At 40.5% G+C, this 24598-nt stretch overlaps 1 protein-coding gene across 6 annotated transcripts in view; it reads left to right on the top strand.

The window, feature by feature from the left end:
• Window positions 1–24598, top strand: part of PSD3 (pleckstrin and Sec7 domain containing 3) — a 249639-nt gene that overhangs the window by 94262 nt on the left and 130779 nt on the right. For all 6 annotated transcript variants that reach the window (XM_067463981.1, XM_067463980.1, XM_060763662.2 and 3 more), the window contains 4 exons: window positions 8172–8384; window positions 8490–8570; window positions 12300–12412; window positions 16909–16967. In XM_067463981.1, the coding sequence (XP_067320082.1) occupies window positions 8172–8384; window positions 8490–8570; window positions 12300–12412; window positions 16909–16967 (466 nt within the window). The remainder of the gene's footprint in view (window positions 1–8171; window positions 8385–8489; window positions 8571–12299; window positions 12413–16908; window positions 16968–24598) is intronic.

Raw genomic sequence — 24598 nt, 5'->3', positions numbered from 1 at the left:
TAGATCTCATTTGCTGTGACATACTGTGCTTTTGTGTCAATAATAATAATAATAATAATAATAATAATAATTTATTTATTTGACCAGTTTTTTTGTCATGTCAGGAGTGACACCTGGTGTGAGAGAATTGGCCGTCTGCAAGGACGTTGCCCAGGGGACGCCTGGATGATTTGATGTTTTTATCATCCTTGTGGGAGGCTTCTCTCATGTCCCCGCATGAGGAGCTGGAGCTGACAGAGGGAGCTCATCCGCCTCTCCCCGGATTCGAACCTGCGACCTGTCGGTCTTCAGTCCTGCCGGCACAGTGGTTTAACCCACTGTGCCACCGGGGGCTCCATTTGACCAGTCATATGACCATTTCAAAATACAACACGATTAGAAGACAAGACAAAAAGGAGAGGACGGCAGCTGACTTTCTATTTAGAGTCAGAATCTTATTTTCCTGGTTCTTCTTTCAGGAAATGTGCTTTTTCCTTGATAGCTTTCAGAATAAAAAGGATTACTCTGATTATGGTGGGTCATTCCTGTCCTTGCAAGAGGAATGTCAGAAGATCATTTCTGTTGAGGGACCTGTAGTTGGATAATATTGGATGTAAATATCTGTCTCGCAATTCAGTATATGCTTGACAGTCAATTAAGAAATGTTTGATATCTTCCATAGTTTGTTCTCCCCTTACGCAGAATCTCTCACTTCTTGGGATGTTACAGTAATGCCCGATTTGCATCATAATGCCAAGTTGTTCAAACCTAGCCCTAGTATATATTCTTCTTAAGGGTAGTGGAAGTGGAAAAGTCAGATAGTGTTCTAAATGAATATTCCTTTTGTGGGAAGGAATTACTTGTAGTTCTGTTGATACCGCCACCATTCCTAACTGGCCACAAAGCTTCTGGCCACCACAGGGTGGTTAATATCCAAATGGGATGCCTCTGCAACTAGCATGAAGAAGGGGAATGATCCCCCTCCTTCCTGATTGCATACATATCTTGTTCTGATGTTGGCACAGGCATCTACATGACTAAGCAATCTCCCCTCCGTAATTTGTGTCTGTATGGTCACTGGTCCAGATCTTAGAATGGGGCTCCCATGTGACTAGGAAGGGGGTGAATTGCCCCTCACTTCATGCTGTTGTGCGGGTGTCCCGTTCTGATATCAACAGAGCTACCTACAGTTGCTAGGAGTGTCCAGATAGGCGTGGCAGCAATGGTGGCGACAGAGAAGAGGTGGGATCCATGCTGTCCCAATATAGCTGGATTCAGCACTTCTCCAGGATACATTTACACTGGGCTAACATTGAGAGTTAAAAATATATTCTTCAGGAAGAGCCTAAAAATTTGGCTGTTCCAGTGTGTCTTCAATGAATGAACAACAATCCCCAATCTTGACCAAACCCTGCATAAAATGCCCTCGGATGCACTTTATTTCACCCTCTAGTGCAGTTAAACCCCATTGTTTTGTCCCACCTTAACCTCCTTCTAGATACACTACATTGCTAATCTCACCCAGTGTTTTTAAACCTTTTAATCTTTGCAACTAGCCCTGCCCATTGCGTCCAATTATTGTGGTTTTATTTTGCATTGTGTGTTTACTTTGGATTGTTTTTTGTATTATTATTTTCATTATATTTTATTGCTGCATTTTTTTATGTTGTATATTTGTTTTGTTGTAGTTGTTGGGCTTGGCATCATGTAAGCTACCCTGAGTTCCCTTGGGGGGATGGTGGCGGGGTATAAATAAAGATTATTATTTGAAACACAGCAAGATGAGTCCACAGCAGACAAGATCACTCTGCTGGCTGTTGTATTGGATCACAGGTCGGACACTTCCCAAGTGTCTAGGACTGTGTGATGTATCAGTGAATAATGTGTGCAGATCCCAGTAAGTTGGCCTTCTGCAGCTGGCAGATGGTCATTTTGTCAGCACTGATTGTGTTTAAGTGCAAGCCAAGGTCTTTAGGCACTGCACCCAGTGTGCTGATCACCACTGGGACCACCTTTACTGGCTTGTGCCAGAGTCTTTGCAATTCGATCTTTAAATCATGTCAGCTTTTCCAGTTGTTTCTCTTCATTATTATTATTATTATTTAATAATGAGCGCAGGGAGCATACACCCCCCCTGTTGCGCCAACTCCACTGGCTACCGATCTGCTACCGGGCTGAATTCAAAGTGCTGGCGTTGGCCTTTAAAGCCCTAAACGGTTCCGGCCCAGCTACCTATCCAACCGCATCTCTGCCTATGAACCCACCAGGACTTTGAGATCTTCCGGGGAGACCCTGCTCTCGATCCCGCCTACTTCTCAAGCTCGGCTGGCGGGGACGAGAGATAGGGCCTTCTCGGTGGTGGCTCCTCGGCTGTGGAACGCCCTTCCTACGGACATTAGACTAGCACCATCTCTAATGGTATTCCGCAAAAAAGTGAAGACCTGGCTGTTTGAGCAGGCGTTCCAATAATTAGTGCAATAATTGGTTAATGAACACTGGAATGGAACAATGGATGACGAATCTGGAACATGTTTTTGATGACGAGACAACAGTGAATGGGTATTGTAGTAACTGTTTATTAATTGTGTAATGTGTTAGGTTGTTAACTGTCTCTATACTGTAGCACTGTATTTTTGCTGTTCGTATTTGTTGTGAACCGCTGTGAGTCGCCTTCGGGCTGAGAACAGCGGTATATAAGTAAGGTAAATAAATAAATAAATAAATAATTTTCCTTTAAATGAAGTAGTTTTTAATGTGAACTGGGTGCTGGTCTGCTGACAGGCTGAAGAGTAACAGATTTGTTCTTTCATTTGTACTTTATTAATTTGGTTCTCCATAAGTAGTAGTCTTTTCTTTTATTTGAAATTTGTAGCTGGCTTCTAGGTTGGATCATAGGCAAATGAATTCATGTCATTCATGTCATTCATTCATTCATTCGTTTATTCCACTGGCTGATTCTTGAGACAATTTGAAGGTGTTGTATGTTGGTACTGGCCATGATCTCAGAGCCTGGTTCCTGGCAGCCATACTAAGCAATGCGGAAGCAGTGCAGTTGTGATGGTGGTGGTAGAACATTCAATTTTTCTATGTAACCTTTCAAGTACAATTTATATCTGGCAAGTACTATAGATCAGTATAGTCAGGGAGGCTTGTTTATTCTTCTGCATTTGGTGCCATAAAGTTCCTCTACATTTGATCCTGGCCCCTAGGAATGTTTTGAAAAAGGAGTTTGATCCCGTTCTGTGCATGGCTGACTTCTAGGAATTTTAGTAATTTTTTCCAGCTGTGGATTACAGATATAAACACCAAGGCAACCTGATCCCACCAATCACTTCCATGCTCCACTTTCATGTCTTGCTTTCCAGTTTCCTGGGGCAGCTGTTTGGCCTTTCCTAGAAGTGGAATGCAGAGCTTAGAGGTGATGGAGGAGAGATGTTCTTATATACAGAAATACAGATGAAAACAAGCAATACTCTGATATTTCGCCTTGCCACTGACAATCATATTTTAGATTATAGGACCACTCCATAGGCTTAGCTAAAACAGCATTAGTGTGAATAACTATTTTTTTAGATTATGCCCATTGCATCTGCTTGTGCTAAAAATGTTGTAAAATAATCACTAATGTGTAACATCACACTTTCAATTTCAAAACCCATTTCTTTTTGTGTTACGTCTTTATGATAATGGGTGCTATTATTCATTGTTGCAAGCTACTCTTGAAGTCTTCTTTGGCTGAAAAGGGGGTATTTTAAAATATTTCAAATATGTAAATAAGTCATTTATTGTCACACAGGGCAAGGTTATGTGGAAGCATCGTTTGAGACAGGTTCAAAGTCAACCAATTGGCTTAGTGATTGAAAGAGACTGGAATGCAGATTTCTGCAGCCATACACAATAAAATTGGATACTTGATATTTCTGAGAATATTCTCTAAAACAGAGCTTTCCAAACTTTTCATGTTGGTGAACCGCTTTATAGGCATGCATCCTTTCGCAACATGGTAATTCAGTTTTATTAGCAAACTGGAGGTTAAACCAACCCCTTATAAAAGTTTCATACAATATATATATATATACACGTTTCATATAATCTTTACTGTATAAACAAGGAGGTTTGATTTTTTTCCTTGACACTGCTTATGTACTACAGTTGATTCTTGTGTAGCTGCTCCAACTGGTTCATCACAAACATCAGTGTCAAGAGATTATCTTCATTAGATAATCACAAACATCAGTGTCAAGAGATTTCTTCATTAGAAACGTATCAACTGTAGTAGTAATAATAACAGCAACAACAACTATGACTCTCTTACTGAGCACAGCAAAATTAAGAGCCCTTCCATACAGCCATATAACCCAGAATATAAAGCCTATAAAGCCCTAAACGGTTCTGGCCCGACTTACCTGTCCAAACACATCTCCTCCTATGAACCAGTTAGGACATTAAGATCATCTGGAGAGGCCTTTCTCTCAGTCCCGCCAGCATCACAAGCACGCCTGGCGGGGATGAGAGATAGGGCCTTCTCAGTGGTGGCCCCTCGGCTATGGAACACCCTTCCTACAGACATCAGATCGGCCCCCTCCTTATTGGCATTTCGGAGGAAAGTGAAGACCTGGCTGTTCGAACAGGCATTTGATTAGGCAGTGTAATTGATTATAGGAACACGGAATAACGAATGATGAGACTGGATTCTGATTCTATTGATGAGACGTAAATTATTTGTTTTATTGATGTTTAATTGTTGTTATGCTATTGCTTTTAAATGTTCCAATGATTTTGTAATGTTTGTATTGAAATTGTTGTCGTTAATCGCTTTGAGTCACCCAAGGGCTGAGAAAAGCGGTATAGAAATGAAGTAAATAAATAAATAAATAAATAAATAATATCGAAGCACATGGTGGCAAAATGGGTTAAACCCTTGTGCTGGCAGGAGTGCTGACCGAAAGGTTGGCAGATTGAATCTGGGGAGTGGGGTGAGCTCCCGTCTTTTAGCTCCAGCTTCTCATGTGGATACATGAGAGAAGCCTCCCATAGGCTTCCCCTAGGCAATATCCTTACAGACAGCTAACTCTCTCACACCAGAAGCATTTTGCAGTTTCTCAAGTCACTCCTGACACGAAAAAATATATACATACCCTGAATATCAAGGCAGATAATCCACAATCTCTACTTTGAACTGGATTATCTGAGTCCACACTGTCAGATAATCCACTTCAATGTTGATTTTACACAGCTGCGCGGAAGGGGCCTAAGAGAAAGGGGAGAACGGATAAGTTTCCTTCAGCAGCCATCCCCACCTTCCCAAAATGATATTACTAAGAAACGTGGTGGATTATTCATGGTGCTTTTTGGAAGAAACCTTCAGATAGTCTCTCAGAGGTTCAGAATGGTTTTGTTTTCTATGGTTTAACTTATCTGATTTGATTTGAATAAAAGGATTGCTGGAACATGTTCTTCTTTTTTCTGGTGTAGCAAGAAACCTGCCCCCCTCCAGCCATCTCTGAAATGCCCCCAAACACATCAGCTTCATTAACTTCACTAACCAGACTGGTGCTGTAGTTTGCAATTTAGAATACGGAATTGTGCATGTGGATAGGATTTCCTTCTTTTATCCAGGTAGAGAACGATGGTTTTGCAGGGGGTTGCTCCTGACATACCAGGGATGTAGTAACAGCTGTAAAGTATGGAATGGGGTTGGAGAAGAAAAATGTTAGCATGCAGGATCTGCCCAGCACGTTCAACAGCTGGTGGATCTAATGATGCCAGAAAGTCTGTGAAGCGGAATTTCCTTATGATGTCATTTCATGAAAAGAATCTGGAATACTCACCATAATTTCTCCTGGTCATATGGATGTGTGAAGGGCAAGGCAATGACGGGGGGCTTTCCCCCTTCTTCAAACCTCTCAGTTTGCATGAAGAAAGCAAGTACCTGTTTCAGCTTCCTCTAGACCCAAGGATTTTGTCAACTAACTGCTGTGCTGGAAACATATAAAGACAAAAAGTTCACAGACTTTGCCAGCCACTTCAATTGACCAGCGATTAGTTTTTGTTTAGGGAAGGATGAAAAAAGCTATAGAAAAAATTGGTGATGTCAGTGGCAACTGTGTGGGATCAAACAGGTATGGTAAAATCAGTTTGGCACTGTAACTAAAGCCCCAGCTGCTGAAACCAGATGGGATAAAATGACCTTTCAGAGGCTTTCTTGTTTATATTGATGGCAAATATACCAGTGCTGAAAGAAACAAATGCAAAGAAAGTACATATTGTGTTATAGAAGGGATTGTCTAGGGCTATGTATATTGAAAACATATGGAACTATAAACTTATTTATTCGAGGTTTAATTAATCTACCTCAGTATTATGGCAGGCAGTGACTCTCTGGGATCTCAGCCAGAAGTCATTCCCAACCTTTCTACCTGTGCCTCCTTTAACTAGAATTATCCAGTGAAATACAAATTGAGCATCCCTTATTATGACAGCACACAGAAATGGAAGCATTGAGGCATGTATACAATGTTGGTTCCCACCCTGATTTTATTTTATTTTATCAAAAGCTACAAGAAGACAAGCCCATGTCTTCACTAGATGACTTTGAGGAGACCTCCCTTAAATCAGGGGTCCTCAAACTAAGGCCCAAGGGCCGGATACGGCCCTCCAAGGTTGTTTACCCGGCCCTCACTCAGGGTCAACCTAAGTCTGAAACGACTTGAAAGCACAACAACAACAATCCTATCTCATCAGCCAAAAGCAGGCCCACGCTTGCCATTGAATACTAATAGCGTATATTTATTAAAATTGTTCTTCATTTTAATTATTGTATTGTTTTAAAGTGTTTTTGCACTACAAATAAGATATGTGCAGTGTTCATAGGAATTCATTCATGTTTTTTTTTTCAAATTATAATCCGGCCCTCCAACAGTTTGAGGGACTGTGACCTGGCCCTCTGTTTAAAAAGTTTGTGGTCCCCTGCTTTAAATGTTTGTTACTATATACAATACACCTCCTGTATTTGTGAGACATACATTCCAAGATCCCCTGTGATATCTAAAACAGTGGTTAATAGTAAACCCTATATTTTGACTATACTTGATGTTGTACTCTAGCCTTGAAACACTTTTTACCCACCAAAGTCCAATAGTATTAACTACAGCAGTTTATTAAGAAAATCATGTACAAAGGGAAAAGGATATTTCCCCAAAAGGCAGCAGAGAAGGAAATACAAAATAGCAGTAGCCCATTTACAAAATAGTAGCAATCCAAAAATGGCAAAGTACATGGAGCCAAAAGAACCAAAAACATAAGCATGAAAGCAAGAACTTTTCCCAAGGCAAACCTTTCCAGGAATATAGACAAAGACAGGAAACATAAACTTAAGAGTCAAGACAGGATCACCATCCTTATGGCAATGTTGTCTTCTCTCAGACAACAAGAAAACAGTACTTAATTTAAACCCAATCCCGACCAAGAAGCCATGAGATCATGCGAAACACACCTGGGCTTCTTCAAGGACTTCTCACGGAGTGAATGTCTAACTAATCTATCTTTTACTCCCTCTGCCCGGAGCCCTAATCTGGCTCCATGGGAAAACTCCCCATTTGGCCGTCCTCAAGGGAACTGAACTCTTTACTTTTGTTCTCTTTGCTAGGGAATCCCAAACGGGCCTCCTCAGCCTGCAATTCCCCCGATCACTAGCAGGCTCTGCACTTTGAAACCCATCAATTTCCTCATCCACTGAAACATCAGAAAAATTCCCAAAATCCCCAGCTGTTTGCTGCTGAGCTCCAACACTTGAACTTGAAACCTTGAACTAGAATCACATTGGAGTACCTAAAAAAAAGTCATAAACACATGGGGATGGGTAATTTTTGGGAGCATAGGTAAGTGAAACCGTGGATATTGAATCTGTGGAAAAGAGGTACCATATCAGACTTTTTTGTTGCCATATGTAGACATGAAAAGTCAAGTTTGCAGTTGTAGTTTGCTCTAGTTCTATTAACATAATGAAAGTAAGCATTAAAATCTGTAGGATAAAAGAGGAAAGGGTTATTTACTGATTTGATTTTGTAAAGTGCCATGTATGTTTGATGGAGCAAAATAACAATAATATATGCTTTTAAAAATTGTCCCTGAAAAGTATTAATATGTTTCTCTTCTTGTCTCTTTCGATTTCTTAAAAAAATGTTTTGTAGCAATGCAAGACCGGAATGCCCAACACCACTAGATGCCATAGGGGACATGGGAACCAATGACTTTTTGGAAAGCGAGGGGCATGAAAACTTGACGCATGACCTTAGCAATGGCACCACAAGTGGCAATCTGGAAGCAGCCAGGAGGTTGGCAAAGCGGCTCTATCATCTGGATAGATTCAGACGCTCTGATGTAGCAAGGCATTTGGGGAAAAAGTAAGTCATGGCTTTCTGCACAGAATTGTGTTCATATAACACCTTGGGAATGATCAGGATGAACCCATGACTTGTTTTGTTCTTCCTTCTTTCTCTCGGTTGAAGCAATGAGTTCAGCAGACTAGTAGCTGAGGAATACCTCAAGTTTTTTGATTTCACGGGCCTCTCCTTGGATCACTCCCTCAGGTATGACACCATCTCTTAAATATCTCTTCTTCAGTTATTATTTATTTATTTGTTTACTTTTATTCCACTTTTCTCCCATGAACAGGACTCAAAGTGATGAACAAAATAAAAAGGACAACTACATAATAAGGAAAACCATCATCCCACCTACCCAACATATAAACAATAAATCCAGACATTGCATAAACCACACATTACATAAATGTAAATAATAGGGCTGGGTAACCACGGAAAAAATTGTTTCTAAACTCGATTCGTTTCCAGGGGGTGCTAGCGTTTCCAAATTCTAAATACTTCCAAAATTTTGAGATTTCAAAATTTCGTTATTTACGAAATTTCGTTAATTTCGAATCGATTCGTTAATGGCGGACGCGATTGCGCAATATGCTAAAAAAACCTCCAAATGGGACAGGGGGAACTTCTGAAGTTTCCCTCTCCCTCTGTTGTTGACTGTTGGTGTGATAAAACAAAGAACAACTATAAAACTTGCACCAGACATGCAAAAATAATTACGAAATAATTACGAAAAAATACGAAATAATTTCGAAATAATAACGAAACAATAACGAAATAAATTGAAAAAATTGTTTCAAATCTAATTTACTCCTCACACTTCCTGCATGGCTCAATATCGGATCGTAAGCTAATTTAAATACGAATTAATAACGAATTACGAAATTAATGAACGAAACTGCCCAGCCCTAGTAAATAAACATTAAAATAATCACATATATCATTATCATTAAAATTCTTGTGCCTCTGGCCACTGAGGTTGTCCTAACGAGTTAAAACATTAAACTAAAAGACTCAGAGCTCCAAGTCTTTGGCCGTGTGAGTCTTGACTGGCTGAGATAGCTGCTATTGTATGTTGTCGAGAAAGGTCTGCTTCCATAAAAAGGTTTTCAGCTGGGAGTGGAATGCCAACAACAAAGGGTCCCAAACATACCTCTTTGGGAAGGGAGTTCCAAAGCCATGGGACCACCACCAAAAATGCCCTCTCTCTCATTCCTACCAACTGTACTTGTGATGGTGGTGGGACTGAGAGGAGGGCCTCTCCTGATCTCAGGGCTCATGTGGGCTGATAGGAGGAGATGCCGTCCCTCATGAGTTATATCTCATCTGCTTGGAACTATGTATGCACCTACCTTAAATTACACCTATACTGGCCTAATTCTGAGTTAAGGAAAACCTCCCTCCCTTTCTCTTCAGTGTTCAGCTTGGCTTGCCCCTTTTCACTCCTTCCCAGAGTCTGACTTTCCTGAATCCCTTCCCTATAATGTATAATCCAACTCCCTCAAAAAGATTGCAAACACATTTTCCAAACCAACCTAAATGGAAGCTGCAGAATAGGAATCCACGATGGCTTTATTGCCTGAAGATAGTTGGAAATGTTGTCCATCATGTCTAGGCACAAAACTTTGGGAAAAGTTAGCTCTTCTAGTCCACTGTCCTGTTCTTTGAAGAGATGGGTAAGGACAGTATGGTGTATATATGCATGTTGTAGAAGACGAGGTGGCATAGGGATGCACAGTGTTGTTTGAAAGATCTAGTCAAACACCTGGATAAATCAAAAAGAGTTTTATATGTTTGAAATTCAGTTCTAGTACATTTCTATTCATAGCGCTAGCAATTATATCATTCTTCTTGGTCCTATCTGTCTGGTCCTTGATACCAGTTGTTGTATTTGCAGACATAGTGTCTGAGATGGAAGCAGATGACACAAAAATGCATTGTATTTCTGGCAACTCCTGTGTTAAAGGCCTTCTGCCACCTGGCCCTCCCAGCTGTCCTCTTCCCCCCAAAATCTGGCAAATTTCTGGTACACTTGGTCAACTGTTATGGTATTTGATCTGCCGTTCAATAGTAAGCCTCTTAATTGTTTTCCTCCTTCCTTTTTTTGCTTCTCCCTCTTTCCCGACCACGCTTTTGAAACCAGTTTCCTAACTTTCTAGCTTTTGTTTCTATCTCTCCTGTGGCCGCTTCTCTTTCTAGGTACTTTGTTATTCTGACAATTCAGCCTTAGTATTAAAGAACGTCTTTTTACACTTTGTCTCACTAGTGAAGTGTATAATATAGAAGTTTGGCTGTGTAGCAAGTTAAGAGCTAGCACGATATAATGGTTTCAGTGGTGGACTAGATCACAGCTTCTTAAACTGCGTGTCCCGACTCCAAATAGCTCAGTGGTGGGGTCACAAAAATTTGATAACAGTAAAAAGTTTCAGAAGGCCAACTTTTGCACATATCTGTTAGCAATAATATGCAGTGTTTGCGCAGTGGACTCTGCAGAAAATGCTTTAGCTGTACTTAATAAAATGAAAAATCAGCCTTGCAAATGATGAATCATTATCTAGTAAATGTTTGAGTTGTATATCTATTTTATATACCTATACACATTGTGTCATGTAAAAAAATTTTGGGCCAACAACGATCCCAAGGAAAACGTTTAAGAAGCCACGGACTAGATCATAGTTTAATCCCCACTTATCCATGGAAACCTGAGTGACATTGATTAAGTCTCATTCTTGGCCTAAGAGAAAATCAGTGGCAAAGTTCCTTTGATCAAACCTTGCCAATTTTATTTATTTATTTATTTCGAACATTTTTACCCCGCCCTTCTCAACCCCTAGGGGGACTCAGGGCGGCTTCCAATTGGCAATAATTCAATGCCGCATCATAAAATACAAAATAGCAAATATAACAATTAAAAACATGATGCATCTACTTACCGTATATCCAGCATATAAGACAACTGGGCGTATAAGATGACCCCCAACTTTTCCAGTTAAAATATAGAGTTTGGAATATATTCGCCGTATAAGACTACCCTTCTTCCAACACACACCAAATAAAAATTTTAAAAGTATCAGATTTGATTTCAATATGATAATTTTCCTATTACTGTACCTCCTTCTCTACCTCTCAGATCTCGCACCTGCGCACCTGCACCACTTCACTGCAGTCTTCAGGAGCGAGATCTGAGAGGCAGAGGAGGAGGTATGGTAATAGGATACAAGGGTGGGCCAGACAGGTAAAAGAGGTGTGTTTGTCTGGGCCCAGAGCCATTCTATTTCTTTTTTCCATATCCCAGGCACCCGGGATGCCTGCAGCTTGCTCTCCCTTCACTTATACCTTTCCGGTGAGGCGCTCCTTCACATCACCATCGGGACTGCATTAAGTCCACGAATCCTGATGAATGGATTTTCTTCTATCGTACTTGTACAGTGCCGCCCTTAATGCTTTCATACAGTCACTGCATACGGCAGGGACGTGACCATTGCCATTTTTGAGCTCCCCCCACCATATGCGGCAACCACAGAGTCTCCAATCCGATTGGAAGTTTCAGCACCCGCTCTATAAGATGACTCCTGGTGTATAAGACTACTCTCACGTATAAGACTACTCCTGTGTATAAGACTACCTCCGCATATAAGACTACGCCTGTGTATAAGACTACTCCCGCATATAAGACGACCCCTGACTTTTGAGAAAATTTTCTTGAGTTAAAAAGTAGTCTTATACATCGGAATATACGGTAATTTTTGTTATTACAAAATAAAAACCTGCAATACTTCTTCAAGTGCATCAAAAGTATTATGAATATTTTGACTACCATTCGTTCAATTGTCTTCCACCCTCTGACAAAGCTATTGCCCCTTTTCTGGTATTGGCGAAAGAGCTTTAACAGCTTGCTTGACTTGATGTTTTTCTCCCCTCTAAATTTCTTCTTAGGACATTCTTTAAAGCCTTTTCCCTCATTGGAGAAACTCAGGAAAGAGAGAGAGTGCTAGTTCATTTCTCCAACAGATACCATCATTGCAACCCAAATGCCATTTCCACACAAGGTAATTTACTTTCATTTTATTTAAAATGTTTATTTCCTACATTTCCCCCAGGCACAGTCTAAAATAAAATACTAAAACCACACTTTAATCTAAAGATTAAAGAAAAATAAAAACATGATGATAAAGCTAAGAACAGCAGGGTAAAAATGAAAGGCAAAAACATTATTTAGCAAAATCAGAACATATTTTCCTTTGAGCTTAAAACTCTTTAGCCTGCAATTAATTTCTGAATTTATTGGATTGGATACTGTAGTTGATACTGAATCATGCCCATGTTTTGAGATTCAGTCATAATAAAATGGAAGTAGAACAATGGAAGTTTAATAAGCTCCATCATGTAGGAAACAGTCAAGACAGAAAACACAATGTTGGATATTTAAAGGAAGGACATTTATTGTTTTTATGGCCATTGTTTCTACGATTGTTCCTGACCATTTTCATCACTGCATTTGTATCTTTCACCATATTAAGGTTGGAGCCCCCGGTGGTGCAATGGCTTAAACCATTGTGCCGACAGAACTGCTGCCCAAAAGGTCTGCGGTTCAAATCCAGGGAGTGGAGTGAGCTCCCGTGTGTCAGCTCCAGCTTCCCATGCAGGGACATGAGAGAAGCCTAACACAGGATGGTAAAACATTCAGGTGTCTCCTGGGCAACATCCTTGTAGACGTCCAATACTCTCACACCAAAAGTGACTTGCAGTTTCTCAAGTCGCTCCTGATGTGAGAAAATTTTTTTTAAGGTAAAGGTAAAGGTTTCCTCTTGACATTAAGTCTAGTTGAGTATGACTGGGGGATGGTGCTCATCTCCATTTCTGAGCCAAAGTGCCTACGTTGTCTGTAGATGCTTCCTAGGTTATGTGGCCGGCATGACTGCATAGAGTACCGTTACTTTCCCGTGGAAGCGGTACCTTTTGATCTACTCACATTTGTGTGTTTTCAAACTGCTAGGTTGGCAGAAGCTGGGCTAACAATGGGAGCTCACCCTGTCTTGTGGATTCAGCAAGTTCTGTGGAGCTCCCGGTGGCGCAGTGGTTTAAACCTCTGTGCCAGCAGGACTGAAGTTTCAAATCCGGGGAGAGGCGGATGAGCTCCCTCTATCAACTCCAGCTCCTCATGCAGAGACATGAGAGAAGCCTTCCACAAGGATGATAAAAATATCAAATCATCCGGGCATCTCCTGGGCAACGTCCTTGCAGACGGCCAATTCTCTCACACCAGAAGCGACATGCAGTTTCTCAAGTCACTCCTGACACGACCAACAAGCAAGTTCTGCAGCTCAGTGGTTTAACCCACTGCGCCACTGCAGCCCCGTTTCATCATATTATTTCATGTAAATGGAACAGCCTCTTCCTCTCTTTGTGAAGAGTGTAATTTAAAGAACCAAAGAGAGAGCAGTGATGTTTGAAGTTCCTAAATGCTTTCCTTGCCCTGGGTATTTTCTTCCCCAAGATGCTTTTCTCCCAAATGGGTTCATTTCTAGCTGGCGAAATAGGTTTAGAGGGAAATATAGTGAGTGGTGAGCACAAAAAGGAAGGAGATATTTATCTTCAAAGCCCTTTTAGTTCTTGAAATTGCACTCCTTTGTTTTATAGAAAGAAATGCCAGTTTACTGATGTATCACCGTTTCTGGAGCTTTGTTGACAGACTGAACTGAGAGACTATATTTGAATTTTGCCTCCTGTTTTAAATCCAAGGATGCTTCTAAAGAAATCACTTTCTGGCACCTTCCTATCCTCCATTGTTGTAAAGTGATATTGTAGCACTTATGAGACTAAGGGTGCATTTGCACTGTAGAATTAATGCATTTCAGCACCACTTTAATTGCCGTAGTTTTACAAGATCTTTAGACTTCTTTGTTAAATGTTGCTGGTGCCTCACCAAGCTACACAATCCTAGGATTTCATAGCATTGAACCAATACAGTTAAAGTGGTGCCAAACTTCATTAACTCTGTAGTGTAGATGCACCCTAACAGGGAGAAAGAGGAAGCGGTACTAGCCAGGGCTGAACTTACTAAACATCAAAGAGTATAAAATACAGCTAAGTAACTTAAGAGATGGAGCCCCCAGTGGCTTAAAGTGGGTTAAAGCACTGAGCTGCTGAGCTTGTTGACCAAAAGGTCGCAGGTTCTATTCCTGGGAGCGGCGTGAACTTCTGCTGTCAGCTCTAGCTTCTGCTAACCTAGCAGTTTGAAAACATGCAAATGTGAGTAGATCAATAGGTACTGCTCCGGTGGGAAGGTAACGGCACTCAATGCAGTCATGCCGGCCACATGACCTTGGAGGTGTCTATGGACAACGCCGCTCTTCGGCTTAGAAATTGAGATGAGCACCACACCTCAGTTAGACACGACTGGACTTAATTTCAGGGGACAACTTTTACCTTTACCTTTAGCTTAAGAGAAGATGAAAAATCATTGCTCATAGGACCATTAAAAACACACATAGGATTAATAACAACAAACAATAGTGCCCGAGAAAAATAGACAGAAATACTTTTAAATCTTGAATTTTGTATTTAAAATACAATCCTGATCTACCTCGCTCAATAATTTGAAAGGGATAGTCACTGAATGAAATTATACGTACATACATACATACATATGTACAGCTAGTATGTATAGTGGTTTGAGCATTTTGCTACAACTACGGAATCCATTGTCCGAATCCACACTTGGTCATGGAAACGTACACTCTTCCAGTCTCAGAGGAAGGCAAATTCCATCTACCTCTATATGTCATAGGTTGATATAGACCTCACAGAATGGGGCTTGTTATACTGACCTGTTTGTGAGTTTCACAAAAGTATACATACATCTTTTTACATGCATATATATGCTCAATAATCTATTCAAGCAGGACTCCACCTTTCCTTTTCGTCTCCCTCCTCATGTGTTTTGCAGACATTATATGAGCAAAAGAGACTGTTCCTCCTCAGATCACCCTACAGCTTGAATGTTGAAAAGCAGTGTAACACTGTGAACAAATGTAGTTCCATATGCTTAAATTTCAGTAGAAATAAAGAGTTTCAAGAAGGGATTCGGAGAGAGGAGTGGGGATGGCAGTGTATTAATGGGAAAGAGTTCTAGTCATGAGAAAAGGCAGTCCTTTAAAGCTAGGGGACAGTTAATCTCATTGAGATTGAATTTGCCTAAATCCTTTCTCTTCTCATTTATTTATTGCACTTTTATGCCGCTTTTCTCACCCCTGGGGGGACTCAAAGTGGTGCACATCAAGTAAATGGCAAAAATTCAATGGCTCACAAATAATAAAACAGTACGTCACATGTTTACAACTATGACATATAACTAAAAATCATTAAAACTATAAACATCGGACATAGACCTAAAACATATTAGACATTTAAACATTGCACTGATCCCAAGGTTGTTGTCTATCTGCTTCGATGTTATTATTACTCACCGAATGATTGTTTAAATCACCAAGTTTTAAGGTGTTTTCTGAATACCATGAGGGAGGGGGACGATCTAATCTCACTGGGGAGGGAGTACCACAACTGAGGAGCCACCACCGATAAGACCCTGTCTCTCGTCCCCACCAGTTGCACTTGCGACAAAGGAAGGACCAAGAGCAGGACTTCTCCAGCCAATCTTCCCCAGCCAATATTTTATTGCAATTTGTATTTTTGTATTATAATTTTCTGTTCGGGCTTGGCCCCATGTAAACCGCTCTGAGTCCCAGTTGGGGGAGATGGTGGTGGGGTATAAATAAAGATTATTATTATTATTATTATTATTATTATTATTATTATTAATCTTAGTGCTCTAACTGGCTCATAAAGAGAGACATGTTCAGGATGGGTAAGCCGGACCAGAACTGTTTAGGGATTTATAGGCTAAAGCCAGCACTTCGAATTGTGCTTGTGCTCAGTAGCAGACTGGCAGCCAGTGGAGGTGCCGTAACAGGGTGGTTATGTCCTCCCTGTATTCCGCTCTAGTAAGGAATCTGGCTTCCACCTGTTGGACTGCTTGAAGCTTCTGAACAGTCTTCAAAGGCAACCCCACATAGAGCGCGTTGCAGTAGTCTATTTCTCTTCTTAACTGGATTGCAAGTTAGGTTGAAAAAGGAGAACCCCTACAACTGAGGCCCCATTCACACTGCCATATAAAATCCATATTATTTGCTTTGAATCGAATTATATGGCAGTATAGATCCAGCCTGAGGTTGTGCAGGGTGCTGAACTCCATGCGTCTTTTCTTCCAATCATGACTTATCTGTTTTTGTCTTTTTCACCCCTCTCTTCCTCCCCTTCTGCAAATGACTTCATTTCATGAGATTTCTGTCATGATTCATGTCAGGCATTTCTTTATAAACAAATTGCATGGGGGAGGGGGGAGTGTTAGTGAGGCTGCAGGAGTCCCAACAAAACGTGAATCATTCTCCCATAACCAGCTGTGAGTAGTGGGAAGTGTGATTTACTCTCTCTTTCCCTTTGTAGCTTTTTATATGTCATCTTTCGGGTGTGTTTTCTCTTGCAGATGGTGTCCATTGCCTCACGTGTGCAATTATGCTGCTCAACACTGACCTCCATGGCCATGTGAGTATTCTGCAAATTACCTTTTTCAGTAGAGATTTCAAAATGCTCTTTCATTCAATCTGATATACTAGAGTGCTCCCTGCCAATGACCTCACAATGCTGGGTTCTTGCAGCCAGAAATGCTTGGGGCAAATGAAGTGGAATGATCTATGGTCTAAAGCCAGAATTGTAACCCAGATGAACCAAGACCAGCAAAATACAATAGCCTGGACATTTCAAGGGGAAGCCGAAGAGTACATGCTATGGGCAAATGGAGGCTAATAACTGGGAGGCAAACAAATCGCCTAATCCTTCTCAGTTGCAAATTAGCAAGATAGATGGAAATACTTTGAGAGGCCTTTCCAAAAGTTATACAGTCAACTCTCCATATTTGTGGGCTTACCTTTTTGTGGATCTGATTGTTTGCAGATTTCATGAATATGTTTGTCTAGAAATCCCTTGGTCCTCTAGCATGACTTCTGATGGAAGTTTAGAGTAGCAAGTGTGGGCCTAAAGATCTCAGGGGGGGGGGGGGGGGGGATGATTGTCTAGAGATTCGTAGGTCCTCCAGCACAATTCGGTGTCAGTTGCCAGTGGAAGTTGCCCCTTCAGTTGCACCAGAAGACATAGAAATTTATTAGAGAGGTGTTCTCTCCGTTAATAAAAATTATGGATTTTTATTCATGTTTTTTCCACTTTCACAGGGACCCTGTGTCCCTAATCCCCACAGAAATGGATGGGCTTATATATTGGGATAGGGTGAGGGAAGCAGATGAGAATGGTCTTTCCTTGTCTCCTAGACTCCCTTGCTTAGATTAGTGCTGATCTGTTACTTGGCTTGAATTGCCTGTGGTTTCGTCTTCTGTCCTACAATTTTGATAGTATGGGAAATTGGTAGCAGCTCTGTGACTCCCAGTTTTAAGCCCTCAACCATAGTGCAAAATAATTTTTCTTAAGAACCTAAATGTCTGGCATGGCTCATAGATATAGTACTGCCTCCCCTTTTTTTAGTGATGACATTTTATAGGTGTTATTTTCTATGGTGTAAATCAGGGGTCCTCAAACTAAGGCCCAGGGGCCGGATACGGCCCTCGGAGGTCATTTACCCGGCCCTCACTCAGGGTCAACCTAAGTATGAAATGACTTGAAAGCACACCACCACCACCATAACAATCCTATCTTATCAGCCAAAAGCAGGTCCACACTTCCCATTGAAATACTAATAAGTTTATATCTGTTAAAATTGTTCTTCATTTTAATTATTGTATTGTTTTAAAGTGTTTTTTGCACTACAAATAAAATATGCGCAGTATGCATAGGAATTCATTCTTTTCTTTTTTCCCCCTTCAAATTATAATCCTTCCCTCCAACAGTTTGAGGGACTGTGGCCTGGCCCTCTTTTCAAAACGTTTGTGGATCCCCGGTTTAAATGATCGGGCTTTCTTCTTCTCCTGCCAAGATTTCCATAAAGGCAATTTGGCTGTGTTTTTATCATGGCCTTGTGTATTAGCTGAGGACAGGTTATAGGGCCAAAATTATGGATCCTGATATATAATCCATGGATCATTATGGGACCATTGTGGGTCATTATGCAAAGAAGGGAAGGAGACAGTGCCACTTTGGGATCTAGCCACCTCGGTCACTGCTACCAATTTCCTGTCACACAGTCATCCTACCATGTGTGTTTGTTCATATCTCTATTAAATTTATATCAAATTACTTTGAAAAGAATGCTTTTAAAAATGGTTAAATTTGGGGGTAACAGGAAAAAAAAAACAAGTGCTAGACTATCGCTTCCTTTAATCAGAATCCCACCTCAGATGGATAGTTTTCTCATTGCAGTGAGGCTTCCCTTCACTAGGTTTTGATAGTCTAATAGCACCAGATGAATGCGAACAGTACTGGTGAGAGTCATAGCTTTTTTCTTTTTTTTTAGAAAAATGATCTACAGTAGTATCGATATGAGGAAGGGGCAAAATGACAGCATTGCCCCAGACAGATAGGCAGCAACCCCCCCCCCCCCCCCACCGGTCTTTCTCCAAATGTATTAGTGTTGCATTAACTAAAACTTTGGTTTGGCACTAAGAAGTGCAGTTTAGGTATTCAAAGAAAAAGGACAAGCACAACCACCAATGATAGTGTTTACTGTTTTACTCTTTTCAATGGTAGAAGTATAACTAATGAAGAAAAATATCATTTGGGGATCAACATGCTTATTTTGAAGAAGCAGTGCTGCCATTGGCCTCACTCTGGACCATGTTATTGTTTTTGTTGTTCTCTCTGCTGTGTGCTTTCAAGTCATTTCAAGTTATGCTGGCCCTAAGGGAACCAATCGTGGGATTTTCTTGGTATGTTTTGCTCAGAGAGAGTTTGCCATCGTCTTTCTCTGAGGCTGAAAGACTGTGTTGATGAAGGGTTTCCATGGCAAAATGAGAATCTCATAATCTAAAATTCAAACTCCTGCAACCGTGATGGCTTCAGTGTAGAGCACTACTTTTTATGACAGCATTTCTTAACCTGGGGGTCGGGACTCCTGGGAGGTTGTGAGGGAGTGTCAGAAGGGTCACCAAAGACCATCAGAAAACACATTATTTTCTGTTGGTCATGGGGGGTTCTCTGTGGGAAGTTTGGCCCAGTTCTATCGTTGGTGAGGTTCAGAATGCTCTATGCTCTTTGATTGTAGGTGAACTATAAATCCCAGCAATTACAACTCCCAAATGTCAAAGTCTATTTTCCCCAGACTCCACCAGTGTTTACATTTGGGCATACTGAGTGTCCGTGCCAAGTTTGGTCCAGATCCATCATTGTTTGAAACCACAGTTCTCTCTGGATGTAGGTGAACTACCACTCCAAAACTCAAGGTCAATGTCCACCGACCCTTCTAGTATTTTTGTTGGTTGTGGGAGTTCTGTGTGCCAAGTTTGGTTCAATTCCTTCGTTGGTGAAGTTCAAAATGCTCTGTGATTGTACGTAAACTATAAATATCAGCAACTACAACTCCCAAATGACAAAATCACCCCCCCCCCCCACAACCCCACCAGTATTCAAATTTGGGCATATTGGGTATTTGTGCCAAATTTAGTCCAGTGAATGAACTTACACCCTGAATATCAGATATTTGCATTATGATTGAGAACAGTAGCAAAATTACAGTTATGACGTAGCAACGAAAATAATTTTATGGTTGTGGGTCACTATAATATGAGAAACTGTATTAAGGGGTCACAGCATTAGGAAGGTTGAGAACCACTGTTTTATGAGTTTCTACCTTGCTACGCTGTCACTCTATGTTTTGACCACTAGATGGTGGAGTATGCATGCCATTTTCAAATGCTCTTTGGTTCATGAAGTGAAATCCAAGTATCATGGGATAATAGTGTTAGATGGAGTCTCATAGACTATTGAGGCCAACCCGCTGTTCAGTATAAGAACCTCAGCTACAGCATCCTCAAATGGTAACTGTCTAGGCTCTTTTTGAAGTTCTCCGCTATCTTTCTAGCCATTTTGAAGGAGAACCTACTATCTCTCCAGGCAGATGGTACTCTTACTGTCAAGAAGTTTCTTCTGATGTTGAATTCAAATGTACCTTCCTATTAGACCTATTCCTACTCTTGAGCAGTCGAGAATAAACCTGCACTCTCCTCTTTGTGACAGCCCGATATGAATAGTAGGCCTGTGCATCAATGAATTTTTTTTTCAATACTCATTATGAAATAAGGGGGTGGAGGGAAAATAGTTCCTAAAGCGTTTCCAAAATGGGATGACATCTGTATTGTAGCTATAACAATTTAACTACTTTTTCCTTACTTTTTGTTAAGTAATTAATTGTGTCAATGGGGAAACTTCAGGGGCACTTTTCTCCCTCATTGTTAGAGCAATTGGCATGAAACTTGCTACAATTATAGATTTAACACAGCCCATCAAGTTTCAGAATATTTCACTCATCCACAGATTTTTGGAAAATTTTCAAAGTTTTTACAACTTTTTTTAAAAAAACTACAAGACCCATCTTCTTGAATTTTTTGTACAATGACCCAGATAACAGGGGATCATTCTCTCCAGATTTCAGAATTATTCATACATCTACTGATTTTTTGGAATTTTTAAAAAGTTTTGACAAAAATGTTTTTAAAAAGCCACAATAGCTATCTTATTGAATGTCTCTCATATTAACCAAGAGAACTTCAATTTAGAGATTTCTTCCCAGCCCAGCATTTATTTACTTACTTGTATTGAAGTATCAGTCAGTTCTTTTCTTTGCAGATTCAACAATTTATTGGAACTCTGGCTGCTGCTAAGAGAGACAAAATTCTCACCTATCCTAATTGAAGCTTTCTGATGCTGGGTAGAATGCTGGGAAATGTAGTTTAGGGCAGGGCCTTTTAAATTCTCTGCCGCAGGGCTCCTCACCTTCCCAAACTACATTTGCCAGAATTCTGTGCTCTCACAGTCTCTTTCCCAGCTCACACAACTTTGTCCTTCCCTGCTTCTTTCCTCTTCTCATGGCAAGAGGTTATCAATTTAAAGAGGAATGGCAGCTTTTATGGTTTCCCCTTGCTTGCACTGAAAATGAAATGGACTTTAATAGGCTTATGAGCACTACAGAATTCAAATAAAAAGTGTTTTGATTCTTAAGTTTTTGCACCCCCCCCATGTCTCTTAATATCTGTTCATATATACAAAACCTACAAATTAGATATGACTTACTGATTATAAACAAAATTTTACACACCCCTCATGAAAAGTGATGACAGATGAATCAATGAACTCCTGGGTCTGGCACACACAGTATCAAATGCCAAAGAGAGAGAGAGAGAGAGAGAATCACTCTTCTTCATAACACATTCTGCCTGACTAGTAAGAATAAGTGGGATGAAAGGCTTCCGAGCACAATTCAAAGTGCTTGTTTTGACCTATAAAGCCCTAAATAGCTCTGGCACAGCTTACCATCGCATTCACGTTTGGTGGGGATGAGAGACAGGGCCTTCTCCGTGGTGACCCCCTAGCTGTGGAACTCCCTCTCTGAGGAGGTTAGATCTCCTCTCTCCCTCCTAACTTTTCGCAATAAGCTTAAATCCTAGCTGTGGGAGCTAGACTGATTTTATTGGTGAAGTTGAGATTTTATGGACCGTAATTTAGACTGATTTGGAGGATGTTTTAAACCTGGCAAACTGTTTTTAATGTATATTTATAAACATTTCATGTAACGGTGTATTGCTGTTTTATATTGTATTGGCACCGAATTGTTGCTTGCTGGTAGCCGCCATGAGTCCCTCTTCGGAGGTCGAGAATAGGACGGGATATAATTGTTCTAAATAAATAAATAAATAAATAAATAAATAAATAAATGTGACAGTCTCTGGTGGACCTGTTATTTCATGACAAAAATGAATTGTACCTTCTATAACCACAGAACTTGTATCTATAGATTCACTTCCCCGTGCTCAGAGAAAATGGTCTCTTGTGGAATTTGCTAAGTCCTCTAGCATGATTTAAATCCTCAGACTTTTCAAAAAGAGGGCCAGGTCACAGTCCCTCAAACTGTTGGAGGATCAGATTATAATTTAAAAAAAAACATGAATGAATTCCTATTCACACTGCACAAATTTTATTTGTAGTGCAAAAAAATACTTAAAAACAATACAATAATTAAAATGAAGAACAATTTTAACAAATATAAATTTATTAGTATTTCAATGGGAAGTGTGGGCTGATGAGATAGAATTGTTGTTGTGTGCTTTCAAGTCAGTTCAGACTTAGGTTGACCCTGAGCGAGGGCTGAGTAAATGACTTTGGAGGGCTGTATCCGGTCCCTGGGCCTTAGTTTGAGGACCCCTGATTTAAGGTTTGCTTCTTTTGGAAGCTACTATACGCTCATATTAGAATTCCTAGCACATTCCTAGTGAGGATGCTTCTCAAGGAATATCTAGATCCTCAGCACAACTTTAAAGTATAGATCATATCCATGTTTCGGGTAACCATGTTCCATTTAGAGATTTTTTCCCCTGTGAGTACAGAGGTCTTACTGTACTTTTGAAAAAGTTACAAACCCATCCCTTTAAATAAAATGAAGCTCTTCCCATCACAGCTTCTATCATTTTTTCCCTCGCTTGGCTTTGTCTTGTTTACTCATGTTCCTAGTTAACTCTTTTAGCTGCTGCAAGCCCGTTTGACTTGTTGCTGACATTGTGGGGTCTTTCTAATGTGGTGATACCACGGTCTCTTATACACAAATCATGTAGGGTGGCCATAGCTAATAGGATTAAATAGCCAGGTGGTCAAAGGTTATTGAGGAGAATGAAGGCAATGAAGAAAAAGAGGCAAATGGTGTTTAGAATCAACAAAAGCAAGGTGACCCAAATGGCCCTGGATAGAGCTGAAACACAATTACTTGCTAGGATGGGTTATTTCCCCCCTTAATTTGGTTGTGATGAATGAGCTGCCTCTTCTGACTTTTGGCCTATTCTGTCCTCTTGCTACGTGTCTTCCAGCCAAATTCCAGCAATTTTCTGAGAGTCCCATGGCTCTCTGGAGATGCTTTTGTGGAGAGTTCTGTTAGTGGGCTTTCTTATTGCGGGAGCAGATTTCTACTTGCATAACATTAAGCACAACTCATTGAAATCACAAAAGATTTGTATAGATATAGATGGTATTTATACCTCTGCATATTTTAGATAGCTAAATAAGTTCCAACATTTTTGGATGGCATCCTAAGTTTAAATAACATTTTTCTGACTCTGCATTTTGTTAAGTGTGAAAAATACACAACACCTAGTATAATTTAATAAGCCAATATTTCTTGCCTCTTTCGCCTCTCCTTCCCCTTCAGAGTGCTTGCTCTAATTCCTGTTTTGTTTTTGTTTTTTGCTTGGATTGCATTGTTGATCTAGGTGGTAAGTTGGGGATTTATTGCTTGGAATGTAGCCATAGTCTGGGATGCATTTTTAATCATCATTGTCTGTTTCCTAATTATAATTCAGCACTTCGGCCTGTAAGCATGTGGCACGATGTTATACCAAAAACTATTTTACTTATGCGGTCAACCCCGCTGTTTAAGGAGCTTTACTGGCTGCCGTTTATTTTCCGACCCCAAATCAAGGTGCAGGTCATCACCTACAAAGCCCTAAACGGTTTGGGACCCACCTACCTTCGTGACCGTATCTCTCTCCACGAACCAGCCCGAGCTTTTCATTTTTCGGGGGAGGCCCTCCCCCTGCCAGTTTCACAGTCCTGTCTTGTGGGTACAAGGGAGAGAGCCTTCTCCTCTGTGGCCCCCCCGACTCTGGAACTCATTGCTCGGAGAGATTAGGAAAGCATATTCATCTTATATATGCATTTCTCTTGAAATCGTTTGCAAGCCCAATTTCTGTGTATCTCAGTGTATTAACTTTATATGTGCATTTTTGTTCTGTGGAAGTGTTCACCTGTCTTTGCAAGCCCTATAGATCTATAAATATGTTTCTATATATTCATGTTTCTCCCTAGGCTTATACTCGAGTCCATAAGTTTTCTCAGTTTTTTGTGGTAAAATTAGGCTTATATTTGGGTCGGCTTATACTCAAGTATATGCGGCAGTTTCTCTGTGCAGATAACACAGGGCATTTTTCTTATATTCAACAGCAATATGAGTTTGTTGTTAACATGAGTTTGCT

Source organism: Anolis sagrei, chromosome 2 (assembly GCF_037176765.1).
Source record: "Anolis sagrei isolate rAnoSag1 chromosome 2, rAnoSag1.mat, whole genome shotgun sequence".
NCBI classification, from domain to species: Eukaryota; Metazoa; Chordata; class Lepidosauria; order Squamata; family Dactyloidae; genus Anolis; species Anolis sagrei.
This window is presented reverse-complemented; position numbering and strand designations above follow the sequence as displayed.